The sequence below is a fragment of the Daucus carota genome, chromosome 3 (assembly GCF_001625215.2).
Source record: "Daucus carota subsp. sativus chromosome 3, DH1 v3.0, whole genome shotgun sequence".
In the NCBI taxonomy this organism is placed as follows: Eukaryota; Viridiplantae; Streptophyta; class Magnoliopsida; order Apiales; family Apiaceae; genus Daucus; species Daucus carota.
In genome coordinates this window covers 8,143,758-8,163,159 of record NC_030383.2, presented here as the reverse complement: position 1 = coordinate 8,163,159, position 19,402 = coordinate 8,143,758, and the positions used below count along the sequence as shown (strand labels likewise).

Here is a 19,402-nt window from a genome sequence, read left to right as displayed (position 1 = left end):
TGTGTGCCCATGGGCACATGCTAAGCACTAAAATTTATAAAATTGGAGGGTTTTGATTGGTGTGGTTGGTGTAATTGCAGGGGGTCCATCATTATTAAAGAGGATAAGCCAATAGAAACCCTCTAAACTCATAAATTTTTGTGCTTAGTGTGTGCCCATGGGCACACCACAGAAAAACCGATATATATATTTAGCATCTCCAACGGTACTTGTAAATCATTCCTTAAACAATAATATAAAATGTGGCTCCTAATAAGTTAATACACCGGAAAACGTGAGAACTCCAATGCTACTTTTTATATTTGGCTCCTTATTCACATTTTATATTTATTTTATATAAATGAGAGGAAAAAGTTAACTAAAAGAGAGAGAAGATTGAAAGAAAAATAATATAATATTGAGTTAAGAGCTACTAGATGCTTTTTAAAAGAGAGGAGAGAGAGTAGACTCCTAAATTTTTAAAGAGCATCTAGGAGCTCATTGGAGCACTAAATTTTGATTTGCTCCTAAATTTTAGACTTAGGAGCTTGTTTTGAGAGTCTCTTGGAATTAGGGCTGTTCACGAACCGAGCCGAGCCGAGTTTTGACCGAACCGAGCCGAGCTTTGATTTTTTTCTGACGAGCCGAGCCGAGCCGTGCTTTTTAATCGAACAAAAATTGTGTTCAAGCTCGGCTCGTTAACTAACGAGCCGAACACGAGCTTGTTCGCGAACAAATACGAGTCGAGTCGAGTCGAGTCGAGCCGAGCCAGAAAAAAATAAGGACAAACCGCTAGTTGACTCTTAAAATAGCTAACCTAATAATTTCAAATTTTTTTGAAACTTTGTTTATATCACTAAAATGTATATATGTTAACATCCATACGGTTGGATCGGTAAAAAATATTTTTTAAAATATTGAAACACTAAATTATGATTAAACACTAGTTAGCAGTACTAGTCAAACTTCTACTTGCCTGTTAAAAACCAAATAAAATTATTATTTCCTAAAATTTTGTTTACATCACTAAAATATATATATATATATATATATATATATATATATATATATATATATATATATATATATATATATATATATATATATATATATATATATTATGTTGAATTCTGAGTCCAATAACATATATAAATTATAAAAAACCCCCGAAAATATTACATTTTTTCGAGCTTTAACGAGCCGAGCTCGAGCCGAACATACTAAAAGCTCGGCTCGAGCTCGTTTTCTTAACGAACAATTTTTTGTGTTCGAGCTCGAGCTCGTTAACTTAACGAGCCGAGCCGAACGAGCTCTTAACGAGCCGAGCTCGAGCTTATTCGCGAACAGCTCTGTTCGTTAAACAGCTCTACTTGGAATTGCTCTAATGCTGGTAAAAAGTGTCCCATGAAATTTTACAAAGAATTTGAAGCGTTTTGTGTCATGGTGTGAAGAATTTGTTACGTTTTAAATACTCACGCATGGTCCATATTTCATTTTCGTGGTGGAAGGTGAAAAGAGATTTTAGTCGAAGGTTTAATGTTTGCCCTTAATTAAGTGGTTATCTTGCAATAAACGACAACAAGGATGTTGAACGAGTGGAGGAAGCATCGGAACAGACGTTTACTGATTTGCTTGTAAGTGACATGATAGAGACGCTCACTAATTTCGTGTTTCAAATTAAAGGTCCTCAGACATCAGTGGAATGATAACATGCAGGTTCAATTCATGCATTCGTTTGGCTTCGTGTACATGTTTGAAACCAGTGATTCTACGATAGATCACTCAGAGGATATAGCCAGGTAGTTCATATCCCTTCTCTCTGAAAATTATAGATCTCTCTGTAATGTAATGATCTGGCTCATATTACCATTTGTGATCTCTAGCAATACTTGTACTAATTAACTTCTTATAGAGAAAATAGAATAGGAAATGAATAATAAGTAATAACGCCAGTATTTTCAATATTTTATTGATAAAAAAAAATATGAAATGGAGCGATGAGAGGGAAACTCTAAAACATTTGCAGAGCAAGTAGGAAAACTGTCATCAAATGTTTTCCTACTTAGCACCCGCTTTCTTCATTTGCAGGGATTCTTCATTTGCAGGTGCCTGTTTAACAGGAAACATTGGGCTATGCTTCTACCCTCAATGGTGCATTCTTAGTTTCCCTGTCTGAAGTAAACTTATAAGCATATATAGGTGCCAGAACATAAAAGATATATGTGCTGCAAACAGTTAACTGTGATGGTTGTAGATGTATTGGACCAACATTTGAGAGCCCAAATGGCCTGCTCTTATATTCCTAGTGATTTGTCCGGTACCAGCTCTGCTTATGGACAAAGATATTCTGACAGGCAAGTATATAACGCTAGGGAGAATAACTTGCTGACAAAAAAAAAACCTAACTGGATCACGTTAGATCTCCAGCAATCGTTATTATTCATACACTAATACATTCTGACAGTCCGAATCATCTCTAGTTTCATAGTTACTTTTTTTATTATGTGCAGGGGAAGGCGAGTGAGCAATTGATGAACTCATGACTTTTGTCATGAAAAATCTGTCTTTGCCTATACACCAAACCCCAATCTCCGTGTATTTGGCATTCATTTTACTATTTTGACAATTTATTATTCTATTATAATTCGAAAGCGAGCCAGAAATGACTTCAACCGGGAAATGTGGAATGCATAAAGATGTACGAAAGGCTAAGGCCACTGAATGCCAAATGTTCAACAGGTTCTTGTCTTTTATCAGTTAGTATGAGAGGTCCAAACTGAGGGAAGCCTGTTCGAGGCCATAGCTGGCATGCTCCGCACATTCATGTCCAGAGGAACCATACGATACTCAATGTCAAGCTCTTTAAATGTTTTGATCATCTCTTCAAGAACAAGTGCTCTCCTCGCCCACCTTTTACCCATGTCCTGAAAATTGATTCGATGAGAAAGCCATAACGATATCTTCAGCCTGTTCATGTCCTCAATGTCTCGAAGAACGATCATTGGAGCTGGATACCAGTGATCACTATTCTTCTCGATATAGCTGCCGTTGCATTAAGAAGAAGGGAAGGTGATCAGATATCTAACTTGTCCAGAGAATGTCAGAAATAGAAAACATTTCTCTAAAGCCAAAATACCTGGTGATCTTTTCCTTCATCAAAGCAATCTTTTCTACAGGAGTTGAAATGTGGATAGAGAAATCAATGGCATCTCCCATATCTGGACTCCGATAGTAATTACTTATGGGCTTGTTAGATAACAAGCTGTTCGGGTAGCAGATCTTTTGGTTATCATACCTCAGAAATGTTGTCGTTAATATATTCATCTCTTCAACAACCAACTGAAACCATACAAAATGGAGGTTAGAGCCTTATTTGCTGATAAGGAGGCATATGAAACAAATACATGCATGCAGACTTAATTTATTTCTGTTGAAATACCTGAACATCGTCAACTTCACATCGATCACCAATATCAAATGGGTGCATCACAAATAAAAAGATGATCCCTTCAAACATGGTCTTGCATGTGTTTCCAAACACAAAAACAACTAAAAGTAACTGGGAGCTCAGAAGGACAAAAAAATGGATACTGGCAACTTTAAGTATAAGAATCCAGATAGCCCCTATAAAAAGTGCTACAAAGATGTTTAACATCTGGTGAAGTTTGTTTACAGCTTTTTTCGTATCATTCAGGGACAATACCAAGGCTCTCCGCTCTCTGAATGTATTTACCTGTGGAGAATTCGCAGCAGAGAAGAATCCAAGATTAGTTTTGAAATAGATGAATACAGTCATTGAAAAGTGGAGTGACAGAGAAAGTGTATTTACCATCCAATTCTTTAGTTCTTTCTTGCTGATTCCTTTCCAACCACTGGCCCCTTCGAAGTGAGTTATTGCTTTCAATGCCTCATCGTCTCTCATGAATTTCATCAAATCCTCCTGGTAAATGTGTCTAGTACAAAAATGATAAACTATTGAGATTTGATGTTTAAACATGAATAACTATATCAGAACAACATCATGTAGCAGAGAAAAAACAATATTGCAAAGATCTGCAATTTCTAAAAGGAAACCATACACAATATGCTAATGATCTTGTAAAACGAAAAAAGACTTACTTTGAGCCTGGCTTAGCTACATTGCAGAAAATCTTTTTGGCTGCAAATTTAGCCTGAGTTTCACTCCTGATCTGTACTGCGCTCTCATCCTCCCCTGTTTGCTCATCTAAAGTCGACAGAGTTCCTTTCTTGACAATATTCATCAGCCTCTTCATGTTCCACGCTGAGATATTCTTTTGATTCCACCTGTGCAAGTGACCTATAGTGATCCCCTCTTTTTCCTCTTTAGTTGCAACTGTCGAAAATCTAGAGCTTTTAAAAGAGGGAAAGCTTTTTCGGGTTTTAGCCATCCTTTTTGGTTTCGTGTTCGTTGAAGAAACAGTTGTCCTTAGATCAGGAGGTACAGTAGCCCCAGCATTCTGCAACTGAGGAACCGCAGCCATGATCTGATCCTCTTCTACTGGCTCTAGATGATGCTCAACTAATGGTGACCCTGAGAGAGTCTCGATCACATATTGATCAAACAATGCATCCTGAATTCGATCTAAGAAAGTGCTGACATGAAACGATGAAGCTAGAACCTTAACAAACAGTGTCTTTACAAACCATATCAAAGTCCCCACCAACAAACAAACCCAAGCTTTAGTCACGTAATTTAAGGCCTTACCATGAACCAAGTTCTCAACTCTATCAACCAACACGAATCTCCAAGAAATCAAAATCAAAGCCAACCAAATACAATTCCTGACAGCATGCCTTAAGCCATAAACAAAATAAAGTACACGTTTCCGCAGCATATAATTAAGCTCAACAAAAAACACCACCACCCGAATGACCCAACCTGCAACCAACCTCCCACATAACAAAGCCAAAAGCAGTAAGCTCCATCTCCACAATTCAAGTCCTCGCAACTTGTTCTCGTTAAAAATATTAAGAAAACGGCTACAAACCAAAGCAGCAATAATGAAAATCATGCAAAAAAACTGAATGACAGCCCACTTACTAAACTTGATCATCTTAAACTCCTCTGGAAAATCTTCCTCCACATAAGGATCATCATCATGAACATCACTTCCTTCCTCTATACATTCAACAGACTTCATGATTCTCTTAAAACTGTCATTCTGCTCCGGTGGATCAATCAGCCTGGACTTGCTCCTCATGCTCACGAGTTCTGATTCACGTGGAAACGACTTGTTGGAGCTGAAAGCAGAGCCACCGTGTCTGCCACGCCTCCGCAATTTCTCAATAAAGGAAACTTTGCCAGGTGATTTCTGACCGTAGAGATCTGAACTTGTAGGAATTTCAGACCATGAAGAGCGGTGAGCAGCAGGGCAGTCGGTCACAAAGTGAGGATCATAGCTCGAGTCCAGCTGCATTTTGGTTAAGATGATTTCACTTTCATTGATATTAATGACAGTGTCATTACCGACGGAGTGATTGTAAAAAGAAGCATCAATTGAGGGTGCAGTCATGAGACCAGTTTCTTGAAACATCATGCACCTTGTTATTGTTAAAGATTTTGAGTATCTGTACTCTATTGTTGTAAAGGAGCTTTATAGCAATTCCATTCCATTAAAGAATTGATTATATTGTTAATCTAGAAACTGTTAGTATCTGTACTCGTATCCAATCAGTGGCCATGGAAAATGTGAGTGCTTTTCCAGACAGAGACGCGAGAGAGCGTAGCATGTATATAGATATTACCCATTATCTCTTGTTCTTTATCTTACAATTCAAACCTTATAATCTAAATATTTTACAAATGTTTAAGCCAATTTAATCTTTAGTTCAAATCAAGGTTCTGTAAAATGATATTAACAGGTAAATTGGTTTAATGCTAGAGAGTTTTGTTATAATCTGCAGCATCAGAAAACTGTATAGAACTTGAGATGTTCCATTGTGCTGTTCACAGATGAATCACAATCAGTCGGTCCATGGCTTTACAAGTGACAAGTAATCATCACATGTTTATTAGTTACCTGAGTGAAGTTTGACTTTCTTCTCCTGAAATAGCATGTACATACATTAAAAGATGCTAGAAAACAGAAGAAAGAGTTAGAAGCAAAAAGGTATATGCCGAAAGGTACTCAGCTGCCCACTGGAATTATTTGATGGCGAGCACACTCACTTGTTTAGAGGTGTCACCACGGGATCCTTTTGTCCCCCTAAGTTTTCTCCATTGTTGTCCCACCGCTATGCAGTAGCTGATACGAATATGTTTTTCAAGATCGTATACACATTGTGTTCTAATGTTCTATTTATTGATGAGTAGAGCTTGAGGTTGACTGGGGGACTAGGAATGACAATGGATTCTGGACGATTTTATATGATATGGGACTATTGGCGTTGCATAGATGCTCACCCTCGTTCACAAATAAAGCCACAATTAGTGTTGAGACCCGCATTTGCTCACAAATAAAATCATTACAATGTTGATGAGTAGCATGATTACGTTCATTTAGAACCGGACCAAACTGCAATCTTCATAAATTTTACATTGACTTACTTTTTTAACTACGCATAAAAATGAAGTATGTATCTCTGCTGATGGTTTGGTTTAGGACAGGCTACTATATGCCAGATGTTCACCAGGCTGTTTGTCTTCATGTAAATATTTCAGTTGGTATGAGATGTCCAAATTGAGGGAAGTCTATTGGAGACTATAGCTGGCATGCTCCGCACATTCATGTCCACCACTGGCATACGATACTCAATGTCAAGCTCTTTAAATGTTTTGATCATCTCTTCAACAATAAGCGCTCTCCTCACCCACCTTTCACCCATGTCCTGAAAGTTAATCCGGTGTGAAAGCCATAACGATATCTTTAGCCTGTTCATGTCCTCAATGTCCCGCAGAACGATCATTGGAGCTGGATACCAGTGATCACTATTCTTTTCAATGTAGCTGCAGTTACATTACAAATAAGAAAATATATTTAGATGGTTTGATATTAATTTGTATTGTAGAGTAACAGTAAGACAGTTCTTCACAGCCAATATACCTTGTAATCTTCTCTTTCATCAAAGCAATCTTTTCTACAGGAGTTGAAATGTTAATACAGAAATCAATGGCATCTCCCATATCTGGACTACGATAGTAATTACTGATGGGCTTGTTTGATAACACGCTGTTCGGGTAGCAGATCTTTTGGTTATCATACCTCAGAAATGTTGTAGTTAATATATTCATCTCTTCAACAACCAACTGAAACCATACAAAATGGAGATTAGAGCCTTATTTGCTGATACATGCATGCAGACTTAATTTATTACTGTTGAATTACCTGAACATCGTCAACTTCACATCGATCACCAATATCAAATGGGTGCATCACAAATAAAAAGATGATCCCTTCAAACATCGTCTTGCATGTGTTTCCAAACACAAAAACAACTAAAAGAAACTGGGAGCTCAGAAGGACGAAGAACTGAGTGCTGGCAACTTTTAGTATAAGAGACCAGATAATCAGTATAATTAGGCCTACAAAGATGTTCAACATTTGGTGAAGTTTGTTTACAGCTTTTTTTGTATCATTCAAGGACAATACCAAGGCTCTTCGCTCCTTAAATGTATTTACCTGTAGAGAGAATACACGACAGAGCATGATATATAAGCTCAACATAAGATAAATTGGTAAAGTAACTGGAAAAAGGAGGAAATTCTGTCTTTGTAGTCTATACAAATCGATATATTACCATCCAATTCTTTAGTTCTTTCCTGCTAATTCCTTTCCATCCACTTGCCCCTTCAAAGTGACTTATTGTTGTCAATGCTTCGTCGTCTCTCATAAATTGCATCAAATCGTCCTGGTATATGTGTCTGGTACAAAAACGATAAACTATTACAATTTGAAATATAAAATAACTGTATATAATAAAATAATACACCATGTTCAAATATTGCAAAGATCTGATGTTTGAATAAGAAACTATACACAACATGCTTATCATCTTGTACAAAAAGAAGGAAAAAAACTTACTTTGAGCCTTGCTTTGCCACATTGCAAAAAATCTTCTTAGCTGCATTTTTAGCTTGAGTCTCACTCTTGATCTGTACTGCAGTCTCATCCTCACATATTTGTTCATCTATTGACAGATTTCCTTTCCGGACAATATTCATCAGCCTCTTCATGTTCCAAGCTGATATATTCTTTCCATTTAACCTGTGCAAGTGACCTATAGTAATCCCCTCTTTTTCCTCCTTAGCCGCGACTGTTGAAAATCTAGAGCTTTTAAAAGAGGGAAAGATTTTTCGTCTTTTAGTAATCGTTTTCAGTTTCCCACTCCTTGGGGAAGCAGTTGTTCTTGGAGATACAGTATTCCCTGCAGCATCCTGCAATTGGGGAACCTCGGCTGTGCTTTGCTCCTCCTCTACTGGCTCTAGATGGTTCCCAATTAAGGGTGGCCCTGAGAGAGTCTCAATCACATATTGATCAAACAAAGCACACTGGATTCGATCAAAAAAAGTGCTAACATGAAACGAAGAAGCAAGAACCTTAACAAGCAGTGTCTTCACAAACCATATCAAAGTCCCCACCAATAAACAAACCCAAGCTTTAGTCACATAACTCAAGACCTTACCATGAGCCAAATGCTCAACTCTATCAAACAAAACGATTCTCCATGCAATCAAAATCAAAGCCAACCAAAGACAATTATTGACAGCACGCCTTAGGCCATAAACAAAATAAAGAACACGCTTCCTCAACATACAGTTAAGCTCAACCAAAAACACAACCACCCGAAGCCCCCAACCCGCAACCAATCTCCCACACAACAAAGCCAAAAGCAGAATACCCCATCTCCACAATTCAAGTCCACACAGTATGTTCTTGTGAGAAGAATTAACAAAAATGCTACAAACCAAAGCAGGAATAATGACAATCATGCAAAAAAACTGAATGACAGCCCACTTGCTAAACTTTATCATTTTAAACTCCTCTGGCAAATCTTCCTTTGCATATGGATCATCATACTGACACTCACTTCTTGCCTCCATACATTCAGACTTCATGATTCTCTCAGAATTGTCATATTGCTCCGGGGGATCAATTAGCCTGGATTTACTCTTCATACGCATGAGTTGTGAGTGTCGCGGCAATGACTTGTTGGAGCTGAAACCAGAGCCACTCTGTCTGCGTCGATGCCTCATGTTCTCACCACTAAAGGAAAATTTGGCAGGTGAACTCTGACCATAAAGATTTGGACTTCTAGGAATTTCAGACCATGATGAGCGGTGAGCAGGGGGACAGTCGGTCACAAAGTGAGGATCATAGCTCAAGTCCGGCTGCATGCTGTTTAAGACAAGATCACTACCCATGATATTGACAACAGTGTCATTGCTGACGGTCTGAGTATCACTCGAAGGTGCCCCCATAAGAACAGTATCTTGAAAAATTATGTATCTTGTTTTTGTGAAGAATCTTGACTTTTGAGTGTGTGAATTCTATTGATGCAAAAGAGTTTCAGAGTAATTTCATCTGTTAATTAACCAACTCATCTAAAACCTCAAAGTGTAAGCTAGAGGAAGGTCTTATCAGTATCATATCACTCAGCATCCAAGAGTCACAATCAGTGGCCATGGCAAATGTGAGTGCTGTCTCAGACAGAGACTGGAGGAAGAACGTAAATCGTTTATAGATATTTCTCTCTTACTGCTTTTGTCTTCATTTCTTGGGATTTAGGTGTTCAAAGGTTTTGAATAAATTTAAATCGCATTGGAAATCATTTTATTTTTTAATTTCATTACACTACAATAGTTATAACATGATCTGTTATAAAACTTGTATAAACGTAATCAATTTGAGGTGTTTCTTTAGTCTTGTAATATTGTTGTTGGATCACATTTGATCACGAGCGGGAAGTAATAATTGGATGCGTTATCTTTCACTTGTTACTTAGGGCGATGTTTGAGACTGTTCTCTGTAAATAACATGTACATGGATTAGAAGGAGCAAGTAAACAGAAGAAAGTGTTAAAAGAAGCAAGCCAGCAGAAAAAGGCATATACCCAAAGGTCGACACTCGACAGGCGCCCACTAATGTAACCACTTGCAAGATTGTATACACATGGAGCCCCTTTGAGCATAAGTCCAAGTGTAAAACTAAATTACTGTTATGTTCTGCTTTGAAATCTAGGTTGTTTAATTTTTTGATGAACATCAACCTATATTTCAAAACAGAAGAAGAAGTGAAGGGTTAAGAACGAATTGATCAGGGTCTCGTTTCTTTCTTACTTCTGTGGTTATGAAGATGAATCACCAAGATCTGAAACATTGTTAATATTGATGATTTAGATTATTTAACAAATTAGATATAACTAGTTGATAACCCGTGTCAAGCACGAGTTTGACTAAAATTTTAAAATTTGTCATTTATTGAAAAAATAGTATTTTTTTTAATTACATCATCATATTTTTATCATATCTATTTAAATTATTGTTTTTAAATAATATTTGAATTATTATTATTTAATATAAGACTTTCTATATATTAAAATTTGATCCTATTTTAAATTTATATCATAACTATATGGGTTCTTGTTCTATGGAGTCCACAAAATAAGAGTGTTCGAGTCCAAAATTATTTAAATATAATCTACTCGTTTCAATTTCAATCTTTTTAGTCTACGTTATTTGTAAACAGCTGAAAATTTGCAGGTTATGTTCTACAATATAATCGTTGCAATCAAAATATAAAACAATTATTTTATAAATCACTAAGGGGTCGTTTGGTAGAGGGGTATCTGGAATCAGGTATGGGTTTCGTCCATTCTAAACCCATACCTGGTGTTTGGTTGTAAGAAAACAAATTTTCAAACCCATTCCTCAAACCCACAAGGTATGGTTTTTGATACCCAAGGGATGAGGTGGGTATGAAATGGCGGTATGGGTATCAGTTTTATATTTTATTTTTTGTCTCTATTTAAACAATTAAATATTAATATTTAATATAAAAATAATCAATAATGCAAAAATACATAACAATAATAATTTTATTAATATTTTAATTAATATAAATAATTAATATAATTTTTTTTAAAAAGTTAAATATATTGATTCCAGCAATCAACCAAACACATGATATCAGATATAATACTTTAAACCCATACCACCTTAACCCGATTCCTCATTCCAAACTCATACCACTCTGCGAACCAAACGACCCCTAAATACTATATATGTTATAAAATATAACTCATAAGTAGAATAATGATTAATGATTGTTAATGTTAAAAGATGTTAATGATTAATTGATAATTATATTTAAAAGTACTTAAAGATGGTAAATTATGTATAAAATTTGAATAATTAAAGATATTATTTATGACTAAACTAAAATATTATGACTGTACTTATTACGGCTTAAATGGCGGACTTTATGGAACTTAACTGTAACAGTATGTTTTATTTTAGTAAAATTCCTATGTTGTTTGATGATTTTTAAATTGTTAAAATAATATTCAAGATCATCACATATAAGTTCGTTTATAGCGTCTTTAATCTTAATAAAAATTCAAAATTTTAAGTCGCAATTATTTTATTCATTTAATAGGCAACCATTATATATAATTTTAGTTGGAGTTTTTTAAGATCTAACCGTGGTGTTGTAGTTGTTTGATAAACTAAGATTGTAGTTTGACAAAGTTAACTAACTTTTCAAAACTAATTTGATATCAAATATTTTGGTGTATGTCTTGTGTTTCGTTCTTTTATTATATGTTGAAATATGGACAATTAGGGCTGTCAAAAAAGTCCGAAAAATCCGATATCCGTCCGAAAAATCCGCATTCGTATCCGAGATAAAGCGGATATTATCCGTATCCGAGACAAAGCGGATATTATCCGCATCCGAATCCGACAATTCCGGATACGGATACGGATATAGGCATATTCGTATCCGATAATATCCGAATCCGAAATTAAATATATATGATATTAAATATTATATATAATTATTATTATTCAATAACTATATAATGTGTGTATTTATATATGTATACATAAAATAATATATTTATATAAATTTTGTATAATTTTAAAATATTATAGACATATATCCTAATTTTATTTGAGTTTAATATTTTAAAGATAACAAATTTATATTGAAAGATAAATAAGAATTAATTTTTGAATTAATATAAACCTTCTTTAATGATTTTAATTTTTTTACTCAATTTTTAGAAATTAATTTTTTATTTTTACTATTTTTTTTATGATTTTTTAGAAATTTTAATAGAAAAATAAAAATTCTGATTAAAAATCAGATTCGGATCCGGATATTATCCGAATCCAGATAGTATCCGTCGGATCCGGATTCAGATATCATCCTTTAAAATATTTCGGATTCGGATACGGATATGGATTTTCGGATTCGGATCCGGATCCGGATACAGGCAGATCCGTATCCGAATTATCCGTTTGACACCCCTATGGACAATGGCCTCATTTTCTTTGAGTTTGTATTTGTCAAGTCAGTGTTACCACCGCCTTATTCGTCGTTATCACAATCTTCTAAAGAGCATTGAATGATAATAATTATTATTAAAAAATATATGACCAAGTTTTTTGGTACTTTGGTATCAATATTGAATCTTGTTTATTTTAATTCTGAAACATGATAAAAACATTTATAGATTTGTTTCGTAAATTAAATTGTATGAGTTTTAAAAAATTAAAACGAATAATTTCGCTGACAACGTTATTATTCTATTGGTAGGATATTATTTTATTATAAAATCTATAATAGTATAATTATTGTTACTGCTGAATAAAAAAATTATATGATGATAACCAAATTAAAGTTATTTTATAAAATAAATAATTTGAGTTTTAAAATTTAAAATGAGTAGCTTTGTTGACTGTAATTTGTTGGTGTGATAATCATTATATTACAAAAATTCTGATCATACATAAAAGTATTCTCATAGTTATATGATAACAATAATAATAATTATTAAAAATTATATGATAATAACCAAATTTTGGTACTTTGATATTTAGTATTTTGATGATATCGATTCCGCTTATTGATAAAAACTATATATGGTATGATATTAATATCAATATGAACTCCTTATTTGAACTCTCAAGTATGATAAAAGATTTACAGAGTTGTTCCATATATTAAATTATTTGACTTTTAAAAAATTAAACAAATAATTTTGTTAATAAAACTTTTTATTGCATTGTTCTAATCAATATTAAAGTCTTTAATAATAAAATTCTAATCAATACAGAAGTCTTTTTGTTGTCATAATGAATATCGAAGTCTTTAATGATAATAAAATTCTGTTCAATATGGAAGTCTTTTGTAGTAGTATAATAATGATTATAAAATCCTAATCAATATGAAAGTGACCAAATTTTGGTACTTTTGGTACTGATGTTCCACCAAAATGTGATTTCGCTTATTAATAAAGGGTATTGATTTGTACTGCATGAGTTGGATAATTAAGTTCTTACCTGTTTTTGTTATAACAGCCAAAATCTTGGAATTTTAAGTTCTCTGGTTTCAAAAATTGCTCAGTAGCAAACCAGGCACATGAGGAATGTCGACTATGTGTATGATTAAGAGTGGATTCTTATTGGCCAAAATTGTGCAACCAATGCTATGCGTTCAATATCATGTCTATTCACGAGGCAGCCTTCTTCTTCTTCTTCTTCGTCTTCTCTTTATCTTGAAAACGATATGTGAGGTGATGGGCACTTTGTTGTGTGACTGTACTCTCACTGTCCTCGTGTATTAGTGGCTGCAATCGATGTTGAAACTATTGGACTCAGAGAGTTGGGAGTGAGGGATAATTGCTTGTAAATCAAAGCAGGCTGGGGAAGTCACACTTTCGTCGTAATATGTTAGCCTCGTAGGCTTCGACCATTTTGAAAACAAAGTAAATAATAAAAATTATATTCTTTCGGATTTCTGTTCAGGTGAAAAATAATTCGACATTTGTAATGAATATTAACTTCTATTTACAAAATTTTAATATAAAATGTAAAGTATAAAATAATGTAAATATTTATATTCGAAATTCTTTTTAAAAGGAGAGGAGAGCTGTTGGTGTAGGTGGAGGCTGGAGCCGTTGGTGTGTGCAGGTGACCGTTGGGCAGAGCAGCAAGGTCACCGTTGTTGCAACGGTCGAGTGGCATGGCGAGCTGAATGGCCGAGTTGCACGTCCCCAAACGAGTCGTGGGCGTGACGAGTTGCACGTGCCCAGCCGAGTGGAATCGCCAATCTCGCAATCTCAAATTGTGAACGCTTCGTCCTCTGAGACGATTTGTACCAAGTTTAGCTCGTCTCATATTTGGCCGATTTCCAGGCAAGTTTTGAGCCCGAGCCGAGTCGTGCTGATCCGAACGGCTCGTTTGGCTATCTTAACAACAAGACCATCCACTCGTCCATGCATGCAAGGTACAAGCTACAGATCTACTAGTCGATGGCTGATGCTGCAACGTCTAATTTATCTTTAGCCAAGTTAGTGATGCAGTGCTTAACTAATTGGCAAGTGAGTTTTAGTCCCTCGGGTGATGCAGTGGCCTTTGTGTTTGTATGAAAAATGTGGCCAGAATCAACTCACCCCAGCAGTTATATTCCGGTGTTGCCAGCTGCCAAAGATAAGATGGACTAAGCGTCTTGAAAACTAAAATCGCGCCGAGATTTTAATTTACAATTTTTATTCAGCTAGATCTTTGAAATTAGTTAAAAAAATTGCCAAGATTCAGTTATTTTCCTGCCTTTCCACTATGAACAGGCAGTTGTTTTCCGCTGAATCGCGAACAATACAGGTTAGAAAGCTGTATTACAAAATTTCCAGTAATAAGATTATAATCAAAGATGGGAACTTAAGCTTTGGGATTGAACTTCAATAGCATTTTGCATAACATATTAAGGTTATTGCTGACAAATCGCAGAAAGACCGAAATTCTATAACGGGTATCTAAATTACGAATAAATGACGTGATCCCTGCATTCACGTAAAAGTTGATTTTATGTTTTTCTGTAATAAAATATAAAGTAAAAATTGTTATAAAAAGCGGTTGTTAGGATGAACCCATCATATTATAAAACTATATGAAATACGACATGTTAAGGACTAAACATTCAGACATTTATTTGAAGAAGATAAAGCTTGTCATCTTTAAGCATATAAAACATGAGTTAACGTTTTCTACATAAATATTCTCAAATTTGTGTGTAAATTTATCAGTCATCACAAGCTGTCCAATTTGAGGGAAGCCTGTCGGAGGCTATAGCTGGCATGTTCCGAACATTCATGTCAAGTGGAAGCATGCGATATTCAATGTCAAGCTCTCTGAAAATTCTGATCATCTCTTCAACAAGAAGGGCTCTCCTCACCCATCTTTCACCCATGTCCTGAAAGTTCATTCGATGTGAAGGCCATAACGATATCTTTAGCCTGTTCAAGTCCTCCATGTCGCGCAGGACTATCAATGGAGCTGGGTGCCAGTGATCACTCTTGTTCTCAATATAGCTGCACTTGCAATACAAGTAAGAAAAGTTAGTCTGACACACATAGAAATTTTGATTGTTATGACTGTCCTTTGAAGCCAATATTACCTGGTGATCTTTTCTTTCATCGAAGCAATCTTTTCTACAGGAGTTGAAATGTGGATGCAGAAATCAATGGCGTCTCCCATATCTGGACTTCGGTAGTAATTACTGATGGGCTTGGTTGCTAAGACACTGTTCGGATAACTGATCTTTTGGTTATCGTATCTCAGAAAAATTGTGGTTAGTATATTCATCTCTTCAACGATCAACTGAAACCATAAAAGAAACAAAATGGAAAATAAAATTCCTGCCTAATGCATCCAAATTGTTTATGAGTATCTGTATAATAATAATACCTGAACACCGTCCACCTCACAGCGATCACCAATGTCAAACGGATGCATCACAAATAAGAAAATGATCCCTTCAAACGTTGCCTTACATGTGTTGCCAAACACAAATGCAACTAAAACTAACTGGGAGCTCAAAAAGACGAAAAATTGGACACTGGCTACTTTGAGAATCAGAAGCCACACAATCACTATAATTATTCCTACAAAGATGTTCAGCATATGGTGAAGTTTGTTTACTGCTGTTTTGGTATCATTCAGGGAAAACGCCAAAGCTCTTCGCTCTCTGAATGCACATACCTGTAGAAAAAGTCATCTTAAACTCTACGAACTTTGATAGGTCCTGAATAATGGGTAATAACAACGTAATAAAAATAAAGCACACTCAAGGCCAAATTTTAGTAACTACAGCAAACAATGCTGGGAGGAGCAGCAGGTGAGCGACTAGTAAGAAGAAGCTCAAGGAAGCAACATATTTATATGTTAATCATCATTTATAAAGCATACCTATTGACAAGAATGAGATACCTACCATGTTCATACAGTTGCAGATAAAAATAAAGAAAATTGAACCAGGCAGCAATTTTCTATAAATAAAAAGTTACGGCATGAGAAAGAAAAAAAAGATCTTTATCTTTTTGTAGTCCATATGAATAGAAATATTTACCACCCAATTTTTGAGAGCTCTTCTGCTAATTCCTCCTATTTCACTTGCCCCTTCAATTAGACCTATTGTCTTCAATGCTTCATCTTCTCTCATAAATTCCATCAAATCGTCCTGATAAATGTGTCTGTGAACAAGGAGATAAATATTGAGATTTTAAGTGAAAATGAAGATTTTGTGAAAACAACATCATGTGGCACAGCAAAATGTTTGAATATCTACTTTTTAAAGGAAACATGCTATGTGCAATGTCCTTTAACATTTTGTAAAATCAAAAATGAAAAGAACCTACTTTGAGCCTGGCTTAGCCACATTGCAGAAAATCTTCTTGGCTGCTTGTTTGGCTTGAATTTCACTCCTGATTTGCAGGGCAGTCTCATCGTCACCAGTCATGTCCTTTATCTGCTCATCTAAAGTTGTCAGAGTGCTTTTCCGGACAATATTCATCAATCGCTTCATGTTCCAAGCTGATATATTCTTTTGATTCAACCTGTGCAAGTGATCGATTGTAATGCCTTCATTTTCCTTCACAGTCATGACTGTAGAAAATCTAGAGCTTTTAACAGAGGCAAGCTTTGGAGCAGTCCCATTCAGTTTCCCACTCCTCAGGAGACCACTGGCCCTGTGTTCAGAAGGCACAGTAGCTCCAGAACTCCCATTCATGATTTGCTCCTCTTCTTCCCTTGCTTGTTCAATCTCAAGGAAGGGTGGCCCCGAGAGGGTCTCAATCACGTACTGACTAAACAAAGCATCCTGAATACGATCAAAAAACGTGCTGACATGGAACGAAGAAGCAAGTACCTTAACAATCAGTGTCTTTGCAAGCCATATCAAAGTTCCTACCAACAAACAAACCCAAGTTCTAGTCACATAACTCAAGACCTTGCCATGAGCTAAATTCTCAACTCTCTCGCCCAAAATGCTTCTCCATGCTATCAAAACCAAAGCCAACCAGATACAATTCTTTACAGCATTCTTTAACCCATAAACAAAATAAAGAACACGTTTTCTCAACATTGAATTAAGCTCTATGAAAAACACGACCACACGAATCCCCCAACCAGCAACCAGTCTCCCACATATCAAAACCAAAAACAGTAAACACCATTTCCACACTTCAAGTCCAAACAATTTGTTGTTCTTAAAAATGTTAACAGAGATGCTACAGATTAAAGCAACAATAATCAAAATCAAACTAGCAAACTGGATGGCAGCCCAGTAACTAAAGTTCCTCTTCTTAAAATCTTCTGGAAAATCCTCCTCCAAGAAAGGGTCTTCATCATCACACTCACTTCCCTTCCCTATAAATCCAGACTTCATGAGATTCCTAGACTTTCCATCTTGCTCTGGTGGATCCAATAGCCTCGACTTACTCTTCATTCTCATAAGCTGTGAATCTCGACGAAACCACTTGTTTGAATTGCAAGCAACCACCTCCTCTCTTTCACCAGCACCACTTCCCCCGCTTTGGTTGCTCCCACTGTATCGTCTCCTCAGGTTTCCACTAAAGAAAACTCTGACATCCTTGGGTGATCGCTGAGCAGCAGGGGACTCTGTCACAGAATCACCATTCTTGACATTGTTGGTGGAATTGTCTGGCAGCATTTTGGTAGAGGCAAGTTCAGTTTCATTACTGTGGCCGTTGATTTTGATAACTGTATCATTATCAACAGACTGAGCATAAGAAGACAGTTTACTCGACGATGCAGCCATTAAAGAAGTTGAGTGGTGTATCAGGGATTCGGGCTGTCTGAAGATCTTGAAACAAGTAGTTAAGCTTTTATCTAGATAAATGTAGTTATGTTTCAGACAGAGATGGGAGAGTGAAAGTGAACCAGTACAACTAATTGGTAAGAGAGGTAACTATATAAAGATCTTATTCAATCTTTAGATGCATGAGTAATAACTAATAAGTCAATTAGATCTTTAGATGCAATGAAGAACGGTTCTTCTAGCTTTTAACTTTATGAAACCATAACAATGTTCACAAGTTCCACCATGGGTTTTAGCTTTTAGCGTTACATACTAATTACACACATTAAATTTTCTGGCATGTTTCAATGTTGAATGAAACAGTAAAATTGTTCTTTTTTGCTGTTTTCCTAAGTTGTGACTTCCTTGCATTCCTTAAAAGTGGTGGTGCATGTTCGTGCCGTGTAATGGTAATAAACGTTGACAATGAACATCACTTTCTGCAGTTCAACCCTGATATGGACCTGTGGTGAAACTTAAAAGGAAGGTTATTTTGTTTGGCAAGAAAGAAAAGAATGCTGTAATGATGTAAATTGTATAATCGAACCAAGTAGAGCTAAGACTAGATTGCAATGTTCATATTCAACTTGGGAGAAAGCAGCAGGGCCTGAGCTTCCTCAAGAGTCGATATCAGTTAGCTCTTGATGTATTACGTTGAGTTCATTCATTGCTAGTTTATTGTATTCACAGACTAAGATCGTCAGCAGCTGGTTTTGTGAGCTCAACCGGTTGACACTGTAGTAAATCAAAGCTTAAATGTTTTATACATGAAATTTAATATTGTCAATCTCTTTATTATGGGTTTGGCTAGTGTGTGCCCATGGCACATGCTAAGCACTAACATTTATAAAATTGGAGAGTTTTGATTGGTGTGGTTGTTGCAACTGCAGGGGGGTCCACCATTATTAAAGAAGCTAAGTCAATAGAAACCATCCAAATTCATAAATTTTGGTGATTAATGTGTGCCCATGGGCACACCATAGAAAAACTGCTTTATTATTTCAGAACTTGAAGGAAGTAGCCATAAAAAGAAGTTATCAGTGCAAACGAATAGGACTACGACCCATCTAATTATTCAGCAGAGG

General features: G+C 35.7%; 2 protein-coding genes and 1 long non-coding RNA gene across 6 annotated transcripts; 1 reads left to right on the top strand and 2 right to left on the bottom strand.

The window, feature by feature from the left end:
* Nucleotides 1-1,465: 1,465 nt before the first annotated feature.
* LOC135151094 (uncharacterized) lies at nt 1,466-3,423 on the top strand. Of its 2 annotated transcripts, XR_010289593.1 has the most exons (3): nt 1,466-1,613; nt 1,696-1,778; nt 2,490-3,423. It is a non-coding gene; the product is annotated as an uncharacterized LOC135151094 (long non-coding RNA). The 2 variants fall into 2 exon arrangements; XR_010289592.1 differs by having other exon boundaries at nt 1,466-1,778.
* Nucleotides 2,647-5,602, bottom strand: LOC108213991 (mechanosensitive ion channel protein 6). The gene is made up of 5 exons (XM_017385776.2): nt 4,099-5,602; nt 3,809-3,932; nt 3,419-3,712; nt 3,116-3,318; nt 2,647-3,021 (listed from the first exon to the last, which is right to left on the bottom strand). The coding sequence occupies exons 1-5, from the start codon at nt 5,535-5,537 to the stop codon at nt 2,733-2,735; spliced, it is 2,349 nt and encodes a 782-aa protein (XP_017241265.1). The 5' UTR covers nt 5,538-5,602; the 3' UTR covers nt 2,647-2,732.
* An 825-nt stretch (nt 5,603-6,427) lies between these two features.
* LOC108210585 (mechanosensitive ion channel protein 6) lies at nt 6,428-18,438 on the bottom strand. Of its 3 annotated transcripts, none has more exons than XM_064090744.1 (5): nt 16,858-18,397; nt 7,738-7,861; nt 7,326-7,619; nt 7,044-7,246; nt 6,428-6,946 (listed from the first exon to the last, which is right to left on the bottom strand). In XM_064090744.1, exons 1-5 carry the CDS (start codon nt 18,276-18,278, stop codon nt 6,658-6,660), a joined length of 2,331 nt encoding a protein of 776 aa, XP_063946814.1. In that variant the 5' UTR covers nt 18,279-18,397; the 3' UTR covers nt 6,428-6,657. The 3 variants fall into 3 exon arrangements, with proteins under 3 accessions (XP_063946814.1, XP_017237419.1, XP_017240580.1); XM_017381930.2 differs by lacking the exon at nt 16,858-18,397 and adding an exon at nt 8,022-9,563; XM_017385091.2 differs by lacking the exons at nt 6,428-6,946; nt 7,044-7,246; nt 7,326-7,619; nt 7,738-7,861 and adding exons at nt 15,085-15,531; nt 15,618-15,820; nt 15,908-16,201; nt 16,569-16,692 and having other exon boundaries at nt 16,858-18,438.
* Between the last annotated feature and the right edge of the window lie 964 nt (nt 18,439-19,402).

Coding starts and splice junctions, on each gene's coding strand:
- LOC108213991 (XM_017385776.2), bottom strand. CDS start 5,537: ATGATGTTTCAAGAAACTGGTCTCATGACTGCACCCTCAATTGATGCT. Junction 3,713..3,808: donor AAGAACTAAAGAATTGGATG/GTAAATACACTT, acceptor AATTCTCCACAG/GTAAATACATTCAGAGAGCG. Junction 3,319..3,418: donor GTGAAGTTGACGATGTTCAG/GTATTTCAACAG, acceptor GTATGGTTTCAG/TTGGTTGTTGAAGAGATGAA.
- LOC108210585 (XM_017385091.2), bottom strand. CDS start 18,278: ATGGCTGCATCGTCGAGTAAACTGTCTTCTTATGCTCAGTCTGTTGAT. Junction 16,202..16,568: donor GAGCTCTCAAAAATTGGGTG/GTAAATATTTCT, acceptor CTTTTTCTACAG/GTATGTGCATTCAGAGAGCG. Junction 15,532..15,617: donor ATGAAAGAAAAGATCACCAG/GTAATATTGGCT, acceptor TTGCAAGTGCAG/CTATATTGAGAACAAGAGTG.